Source organism: Pholis gunnellus (genome assembly GCF_910591455.1).
Source record: "Pholis gunnellus genome assembly, chromosome: 22".
NCBI classification, from domain to species: Eukaryota; Metazoa; Chordata; class Actinopteri; order Perciformes; family Pholidae; genus Pholis; species Pholis gunnellus.
The window spans coordinates 6,884,282-6,893,739 of record NC_136549.1 but is presented as its reverse complement, the minus strand read 5'-3'; the positions used below and the strand labels follow the sequence as shown (position 1 = coordinate 6,893,739).

The following is a 9,458-nucleotide window of genomic DNA, read 5'->3' as shown; positions in this document are numbered from 1 at the left end:
AATATTGCTGTATTTTCAGAATAAGCAGTTTGTTTGGAATATACAATTTGTCTCTTAAGCACAATTTAAGTTTATGTCCAGGGGATTAAATTATGGGTTTATTATTGAGTAAAAACAATGTACTGTACATTTTTATATGAAATGACTTCTGAACCTAATTTGATAAATGTTTTAGCATCGAGACTGGAACCATGCAAATTTTGTGGTCATTTTTAAATAAAGGTTTTCCTTATGCAATATCGCAGAGGGTGTTTCTTTGGTTAGCAATTAGAGCTGTGATTTAATGTTTCATCCACTCAGCTTCAGCTTGTATTCATCTATAAAATATATCCACAGAATATGGAAAGAACAGCCTGCCGGTAAACAATACAATCGTTTCCATATCTGCAAGAAAACAATCAATTCTTTCCTTGTTTTTCATGAGACACACACAATGCAGCATGAGAAGACAGAACCAGTTAACATCAGAAAAGATGTCCGACAGTTCAATGCAACATTTATCTACATGGGTAGCACATGTCAGCAGTGGATGATAGACCTGTGGCCATTATAATCTTTGAGGACACTACTTTTGGTCACTTAAAAAACACCTTAAATCCAAGCTTCCCTTAAAGTCCCTCTCTTTGTTGTCGGGTTGCAGTCTTTCTCTCCATGAGCACAGTTTTTCTTACTAACCGCACACTAACAGGCGGGACGTGAAATAAGTTGAAGGCAATGTTGCTGTAGCCTTCAACGAAGGCCAGAGGCCGGTGCGTGTCCTGGAGCAGTTGTATCTTGGTGACGTTAGCCTCCATCAGCAGGTGTGTGTACATTTTCATGTCGAGATTCTTGAGACTCAGGTCCTCACGTTTGTCATATCTGTTTAAAAAGAAATACAAAAATGACTGCGATACCAAAGCAATGTTGGGTGCATTATTTTTGGACAGATTTCTGTTCAAAATGAAAACACTAACCTCCAGTTTCTGTTCTGCTCCAAGAAGCGAGATACTCCGGTTTCAGCAGCGTAGGTGTCGATATGAACAAAGACATCTGAGGGTTCAGAGGCATCGTGTAACAATGTGAGACGCCATGCATTCAATGACTGATGTCAGAATACAGTCTTATGTATGATTACTAAGAAAGTAAGAAGTATTTTGCCTTATCCACTATTTATATAACCACACGAATCAGTCATTTTGGAGCGGATTAGCTGATTGTTATCAGCTAATAGGGATCCTTTCAATAAACAAACACTAATATGGTTTGTGTACATGTGCCCATCACTAAATCATGTTAAGATTAAGAATTAAGAATTAATACTGCTACTCCCTGCTACTCCCTGCAAATAAAAAAAAGAAGTGACTCCAACCTGCTGTGACTGGCAACAGCCTGTGTAGCTCCTGCAGTCCTCGGCCCCCTGGGTAGTTGTGGTGGGACACGTAGAGACTGATACTGGAGTACGCTGCGTTGGTAAACAGCTGGCCGACCACGACCGCAGAGCCCAGTTTATACATCCAGGATTTCTGGTAGTTGCACAAACTGAAGCACAAAAGAAAGAACTGCCACTCAAATTCATTCTGGTTGGTTATAAAGCATTTGGGAGTATCTGATTTGTGGTGGAATCGGTTGGTTAACAAAATGTACATTTCCAATCCCGTGTGCAAGCATTGGGGGGGGTGACGTGTTTTCACTCACATGAACGAACAGCCTCGGGCAGCCACCAGGCTGAGCACGGGGAGAGTGTATATGATGAAGCGCAGCTCCTTGTGGGGCAGGAGCGAGTAGATGAGGATGAAGCCCACGGTGGGCAGCAGCAGCAGCCTCATCCGCCTGTCCAGGAGGCCGAGGGGGAGGAACAGCAGCGTGCAGCCCAGGGCGCGGGGCACGGCAGAGTAAAAGTACCACAGAAAGGGAGAGGTTTACTGGGGAGGAGAGAGTCAAGGAGAACTGACGGGGCGGACATCTTTTCTGTGGCGGTACATTCACACAAGGTTAAAGTCAATGCACACGCGTGGGTGAGTAAATAAAAAGGATATTCCCCAGTTGGAGCTTTTGTTGAGAATAGTGTTGTACCACAAAACCTGACCTTCAGGCCACAACAGTTTCCTCCAAAAGATGGAATCAATGGCCACCGTCAAAGCTGTAAAACAAAAAACACAGGAAATCAAAGCCTGATTGGAGAGCAGGGGCAATTTATTATTTATTGAGTATGTACTATTCATATACTGTACACTCACTACTCACCCAGAGACAGGATCCCAGCAGGAACAGCGTAGTAAAGCAGCTGCAGCAGTCCCAGCTTCCTGCTCAGCATTGACATCAGTAACATGAGACCCAGGAAGACGCAGAGCTCTGACCGGAACACAATGATGACTAAAGCGGAGAGGCTGATGAAGCGGCCGTACTTCTGAGCCATCCAAGATGTGAATGCTACCAGAACTGAGAAGAAAGATTTAGGAAAACAAAAAAACTAAAATCAATCCAGAGTCTCCGGCTTGTGCTGAGTGTGACCCGTGTGCAGTGTCTTACCTATCGGCAGTGCAAATACATTGGGGAGCGTCCTGGTGCTGTAGAACATGAGGTGAAACTGAGAAGCACACGTCAGACAGAAGAGCCCGGCGACCGTGGAGCCAAACTGCCTCCTCACCTCCTTCTGCATGTGCCACAGCGCACCGACGACGCACACTCCCAGGGAAGCTCGGACTGAAGACAACATGTGGGAGAGAGAGAACGCATTTGTGTTTGAACCGTTTGAAAAGCACATCGGTGGATTGGAAAAGTTGCATTTTAGGGAGGTGGTTAGACGTGTTACCCGTCAGCTGGGTGTAGAATTTTGGGGCATCGAGCAGAGAGGACAGAAACACAACGGGGGAGCAGAGCACGGAGAGGAACAGGGGGCCGAGGAACGTCCGCGGCACCACACCGGGGAACTCATGGTGGTCGTACTGAAAGACAGCGAGGGCTCAACAACGTCAATACGGCTGATCGGGAGCTTTCAATCATATCACATGGTCTTCATCGGCAGAGGGAGTTTGCCCAGCTGTCGTGGAACTGTAGATGTTAACTGTTCTATGTTTTATCTCTGCCTTCTAATGAAGATGATCAATAACGAAAGCTCCAAACACTGTTATTTATTTTTATAATATTGTGTAGAAATGTATGAATGTATGATGAAATAATAAGGGTCTTGTAAAACTACTGAAGTAGATGATTTGGGGCTATTTAAATCAAATCAATTATAAAATTAACATACATTAATTGTAGTCAATATGCCAATGATGCTGCATACTTTGTAAAATCAGTACAATTACAATATTATAGTTTGATTAGTTAATAATTCATAGGAGGGATACTACAGCATTCATTTCCCTGACTATACAACACAGCTACAAACAGTGTAAGCTTGTATTTATTTATTTTATTCTCACTAATGGCTTTGTGTGCATTAAGTATGAATTTATCAGAAATCAATCAAATGTACACTCTTGGTGACTGTTGATGCATTTTACATTAAAACAAATGGCACAACTGTGGAGCTCTAAAATAAAGAGAAACTGTGCCAACGGTGTGATTTATAATAATTATAATTTCACACACTTGTGCTGTGCATAGTTAGCTTGTTAGCACAACCAGTACGAGCATCTAGAGATGCTATAGATTACGCCTGCTTAACCTACCTTGTCAAAGTTAATTCTGTGATACAGAATGTCGTGTGCCGCTTGTAAATTGAAGCTTTCCTCAACTTTAGTGAAGGGACAAATTATTAAATGCAAAAGAGCCACAGTTAGTAATAAAAGAAGCAGTGGCAGCCCTAAAACATTCCTCTTTTCAGCCATGACAGCTGACTCTTGTATCACTTCCGGGCAGGAAAGGAAGCGAACTACACAACATTGTTGTCATATCGTAAAAAAATATATATATATAATTATTTTCTGGTATTGAGGAAGAGCAATTGTTTGGATATTTTCTCTAAAACGTCACCTAACACGTTGAATTAAATTATTTTAAATACTACAACTAACCAAAATGTCCCACATGGGGAAGGAGATACTATTTGCTCACTTCCTCTTCAGTGCAGCTTTTCACACTCGCCACTAGGGGGTGCTAAAGGCCATACGAAATAAACCAACACACTGACTCCAATACAGTGGCTATATGGAGAATGAAATGAACCCAACTTCTGCTACTCTGGAGTTCAGGAATTCAATTAAACACTGTGCAACATTTTAATTGGAACTAACTGGTTGTCAAAATCATAGCTGCTAAACGTCAGTATCCATTATTACAAAATGGAAAGAATATGACACCAAACCCAAGGACCAGACAAGGAGGACATTAATCAGAGAGGCAATGAAGAGTCCAAAGATGACCGTTAAAGGGCTGGAAAAGTCCACAGGAGCACTTTAAGCTGTTCGGTTCATTTGGTTGTTGTAAAAAGATAGAAAAGCTACAGAGCGCTTTGATTAGCAATGCCAGCTAATGATGTAACACACTGCAGAAGGGTCGGTGTATGACACGTCCCTTTAGAAAAAGATGTCTTTGCAACCAAAGATTGCATTAATTTTCTACTTTTTTAATCATTGGACTAAAATCATGAAGACATCCGTCTTGTTCTTTGGTTTCAAGGATGCCTAAATAGTTAAGAATAAAGTTGTATGATCTGCAAGTTGGCTTCATATAATATTTCTACCTGCGATAGAGATACCTTCTAAATTACTTGCTTTTATAGTGTCAAACAACTTGTGCACCAACGAGGAACAGGTAAACAGACGCGCGACAACCTTGAAGTATCTTTCTAGACAGAATATTTGAGCATATTCATGTCACACAGCTTTTTCCGTTTGCATTTCTCTAAACCCCACGGTTGTCTTTTCCTAAATCCATGAATTCTCCGTGACGTTTTCCCATAGAGGTCAAGGAAAAGTGGTTAGGAAAAGACGTTAGGAGGAAATATTTGGACTTTTCCACCGCAGCCCCGGGGGTACATCCCAAGTCTATTATTTGTCGCTGGTGGGAGGACACAAGTGAGGGAAACGGGGATGCAATTAATAGACTTGGGATGTACCGCCGGGGATATCCCCGTGAGTCCAAAAGGAAGTTCCTGAACATCACTTCCGGTTACTGTGAAACATCACGGAGCTGTCACTTTTTAAAGTAAAAGTCCAAACAAGTGAGAAGGTCAGTGGGACTAAGCCTCGTGCACGAAACATATCGCGGTGGTTTACTTAACTTCTCTTTTGTAAAAAATAAAAATAAGTAGGTTTTGTTTTTAAACGTGCAATCGCCTTTTCTAAATCTGTACGGGAGCGTGGGCGGCTCACATGTCCAGTAATGTTATCGGCATAGCAAATAAAATCCCCAAATAGCAACGTTAGCTCGCTAATAACACAACTAAAATGTTATTTGTAATTTGCACATATGATGAATACGAGTTAGAGTAGTGTAAAGGGCTGATGTGAAATCATATAAATGGATAATGGATAATGGAATGTATCTATATTAAAAGTACTGTAGTAATTGAAAAAAAAGTACTTATTATAGTTACTATATAGACCATTTCTTTATTAAAATGCGTATGCTTAATCTGCCAAAATGCTGGCTCCACAATGCATTCCTGCTCATGAATTGTTTCTGACACAGATGGGTGAGGTGTCCGCTGACGCCGTCACCCTGGACCTGCTGAGAGAAGCCAGGGAGACGGTGAGCCGCAGCCCCCTGGGTGTCATCAACACTCCCATGATCCCCTGGTGCCAGACGACCCTGCCTCTGGACCTCCACTGCAACATCCACATCAAACTGGAGAACATGCAGAGAACTGGTCGGACGAAACCACTTTGGTTCTTTCTCGCAGAAACAACCGCGCCTCGGGCCCGTCGCTAAAGACTTGTCTTACATTTGATTGACAGGCTCGTTCAAGATCAGAGGAGTGGCCAACCAGTTTGCCAGGAGGCCGAAGGGGGGTCATTTTGTCACCATGTCCGCCGGGAACTATGGGAAGTCTTTTGCGTACGCCTCGAAACACTATGGGTCAAAGGGCAAGGTGGTGATGCCCGAAACGGCCCCCGTGTCCAGATCCACCCTGATACAGGTAGGAGGTTATCTGCCGTCTGTCGGTCTACGCTGTGATTTGTTTTTTTCTGCACCAATCTGAAAAAAGGACAAATTCTTTTAGTTGCAGTTAAGCCGTGTTTTTTTAAAAGTATCACTCTCGTCCTCAGAGTTTCGGGGTGGAGGTGGAGCGAGTTCCCACCTCCTGCCTGATGAATGTGGTGAACCGCTGCGTTCAGGAGGGCGGCATGACCTTCCTGCACTCCTACGATGACCTGGATCTCATAGCAGGACACGCCAGGTACGCTCAACGGCTGACAGTGGAATAAGGAGGATTCAAACTTCCATTAGAGTAAAGGCTAAACCCAGGTTTGTGTGTGTGTGCAGTCTGGGTTTGGAGGTGCTGGAGGTGATCCCCGAGCCTGACGTGGTGGTGGTGTGCTGTGGTGGAGGGGGGCTGCTGGCCGGTGTGGCCGCTGCCATCAAACTGTCAGGCTGCGACAAGACCAGAATCTACGGTGTGGAACCAGATGGAGGTAAAACTAACACACAAATGTAAAAAAAAAAAGCATCACCTGCAGTTTTAGCTTCACACGCAGCCGCTCAGTGAACTTGTGTTTCTGTTCAAACCCAGCCTGCACCATGTACAGGAGTTTCATTGAGAAGAAGCCAGTGGGCATGGACACCAAGAGCATCGCCTCAGGACTTGCACCACCTTTTGCAGGTATCACGTGCGAGTCGTTTCTCTCAATCTTCCTCTCCGTGACTTTAAACTATGGATGCTTTAAGTTAGATTCAGGCTTATCAGTTCAGGGTGAAGAAGACCTTCTTAATTGTTACCGATGCTAATTCGTGGCTCTCTCCTTTTCTTTTGCATCGCAGGCACGCTGCCCTTCGAGTTGTGTCAGCGTTACGTGGAGGGGATCGTCCTCATAAGCGATGAAGAGATCAAGGCGGCCGTGTCCACCCTCTACCGGTCCGGCCTTGTGGTGGAGCCGTCGGGCTGCGCCGCGTTCGCCGCCATCGCTAACGACAAGATACCCGAGCTGGAGGGGAAGAGCGTGGTGTGCATCCTCAGCGGAGGGAACATTGGAAAGGACGAGCTCGTTAACTTCCCAGGCTGACAGATGTACACTATTATAATGTGACTTTTCTTAGTGGAAATACAAATGTAACATTATTCGATGTGGAAAATCGAAATCATTTCAGTGCCATTTTGTCCATAAATGTAATAAGTGAGTTTGTTGCAACAGAGGAAGCGGACATGAATCGGGATGAAATTAGTTTAACATTTCTTTGGACCGTAATGTGAATTTTTTTCCAATTTTCGATAGACAAACTGTCTTGATGAGCATTTCAGGTGCCACAATGTCAAGTAGATCATAGAAGTAATCATTTTGTTTGTTTCAGTGTCTGATTCAATAAACACCTCAATCTCATGTCATTGAGAAAACGTGAATGTTTTATGTGAGTGACGTGAAGAGACATTTTACATTTGGTTACAGAATTCCTTTCAATGTGATTTTAAAGAACAAAGCTGCATCCAAATGTTTTAGACCACCAGTACATTTGATGTTCTTGACTTCTTCGGCTGAGAGGGTTTGACTGAATCTTTCATGTCTTGAGATCTGGCTGATATTCGGCCCAGAGCATTTTAGATTCATTATTCACCAACTGCTGGCCAGAGCCCACCTTCAACTCTTAGACACAAAAACAACTTTCTCCAAAAAGGTACAGATGACTGAGAAGCATGAAAAGTTGCTGTGAGAACTGTAGAAAAAGAAAAAAGTGTTATGACTTCCCTGACTGGCTCTCAAATGTCACGAGTCTAACAACTAGATAGACAGTGTGAGCAGGAAAAAAAGACAAGTCCATGAAAAGATATATGAAAAATAAGATGTATTTTCTTTTCAGCTGGTTTACTTTCGATTAATTTGAGTTTGTGTGGAGACAAGGTTTGCATCTTTTGGGACAGCAGGAAAGACATTATCAATATGATCTCATAAAAAAAAAAAAAGGCGACCATTTGTTGTTTTAAAGTCCTTTTTCCTGTCGTAGCTACATGACGTCCTTCGAGGCCATCCTGCATACAACCGCGTCCAGCAGAGTCCCACACTTCTCCTCCTGGGGGGTGATTTTATAAAGCTAAACAAAGACAAAAAAAAAAGTGTAAGATTAAAAGATACGTCACTCTAGTGAAGAAAAAAAAAACACATAGCAAGTCCAGATAGCACGAGTCACATTAAATGAAGGCGGAGATGGAGAACCTTTTTGATTTTGGCATGGTCTGTGAGCGAGGAAACGTCTTCTGCTGGAACCTGGCGCCCGCTCACCCTGGCTGCGATGTCTGACAGCAGCTGGGGCTCGTCCTTGTTGTGAACCAGGACCACCAGGACGGAGTCGTCGCCATCAGAGCTCCCGAACCTTTTGAACGCCTCTGAGATCTGTATCAGGGAAAGGCATAATCAAACATGATGCATTGCTGATTTGAGTTTGTTCATGTGCGTTCTGTCCCATTTATCTGACGCACCTATCCACAGCAAGTAGAATGAAAGAATACATTTCCATGTCTAAATATTAAATAGTGCAGCTGCAATAATCTAGCTGAGAAGCATTTTCAGATCACAAATAGATAAAGATGTAAATAAAATGAGGTCCGGGTGCTGGTTCTAGGTACTTACATTATTAGTAGGTGACAGGTTGAAGATAATTTCTGAGTTCAGGCTTCTAGTCTTCATTTTCCCAATTTTCTGTAAGTTGACGGCCTTGTTGGCAGCTACCAGCACTTGGAAAGGATTCACCAGCTGCAAATGAATTTAAAGTCAGACGATGAATGAGGCGCCACCGTTTAACTGACCACTTTAACTCCCCATTTGGTATAAAAGATAGCGCTGTGTGGAAAGTAATGCTCTCGTTAGCTTATGAATACATATCGGAACATGCCTAATGTACATCAGTTTGATACAAAAAACGTTGCTAAAGCTGAATTAAAACATCTCACCATAGTCGGGTTAATCAGGGCACCATTTATTTTACCCTCCACCGCACACTGTCTCAACTCTGCAGCATTTTTGACGTCCTTGAAAAGCATTTGAGTCACCCTGTAGTCGGGGAAGAGCTCTAGTTCGTGTGTTACATGCATGTTGGAAAACTAGGAAGACAATTACGATTTTCCGCGGTTCACGTGAACGTCCGCACGCAAGGGGGAACCATAACACGGTGACACCGCATCAGAGCAAAGTTCCTGTTTCAGGAAAACGGTTCCCCAAACTCAACAAACAGACGACTTAAAGCATTTCCATTTGAAGTGTATCACCATAGATTATGGTGGCTGCTATCACTGCTGCTATTTATCTAGAAGTGTGACGCTTAACTATGTTTGCACAACCAGGAACAAATTTCTATAAAACCGTTTTCGTGTCGACCGTTTT

The 9,458-nt window shown here is 43.2% G+C and overlaps 3 protein-coding genes across 3 annotated transcripts; 1 reads left to right on the top strand and 2 right to left on the bottom strand.

The window, feature by feature from the left end:
- Window positions 1–89: 89 nt before the first annotated feature.
- Window positions 90–3,834, bottom strand: alg12 (ALG12 alpha-1,6-mannosyltransferase). Its single transcript, XM_079184051.1, has 9 exons — window positions 3,657–3,834; window positions 2,792–2,924; window positions 2,509–2,682; window positions 2,224–2,418; window positions 1,987–2,119; window positions 1,675–1,896; window positions 1,349–1,518; window positions 954–1,029; window positions 90–858 (listed from the first exon to the last, which is right to left on the bottom strand). Exons 1-9 carry the CDS (start codon window positions 3,813–3,815, stop codon window positions 609–611), a joined length of 1,512 nt encoding a protein of 503 aa, XP_079040177.1. The 5' UTR covers window positions 3,816–3,834; the 3' UTR covers window positions 90–608.
- Window positions 3,835–5,095: 1,261 nt separating this feature from the next.
- LOC306714039 (L-threonine ammonia-lyase-like) lies at window positions 5,096–7,153 on the top strand. Its single transcript, XM_079183954.1, has 7 exons — window positions 5,096–5,157; window positions 5,620–5,797; window positions 5,886–6,067; window positions 6,198–6,328; window positions 6,415–6,563; window positions 6,662–6,751; window positions 6,910–7,153. The coding sequence occupies exons 2-7, from the start codon at window positions 5,620–5,622 to the stop codon at window positions 7,149–7,151; spliced, it is 972 nt and encodes a 323-aa protein (XP_079040080.1). The 5' UTR covers window positions 5,096–5,157; the 3' UTR covers window positions 7,152–7,153.
- Window positions 7,135–9,212, bottom strand: tprkb (Tp53rk binding protein). Its single transcript, XM_079183955.1, has 4 exons — window positions 9,029–9,212; window positions 8,709–8,831; window positions 8,295–8,471; window positions 7,135–8,172 (listed from the first exon to the last, which is right to left on the bottom strand). The coding sequence occupies exons 1-4, from the start codon at window positions 9,167–9,169 to the stop codon at window positions 8,086–8,088; spliced, it is 528 nt and encodes a 175-aa protein (XP_079040081.1). The 5' UTR covers window positions 9,170–9,212; the 3' UTR covers window positions 7,135–8,085.
- Window positions 9,213–9,458: the final 246 nt, after the last annotated feature.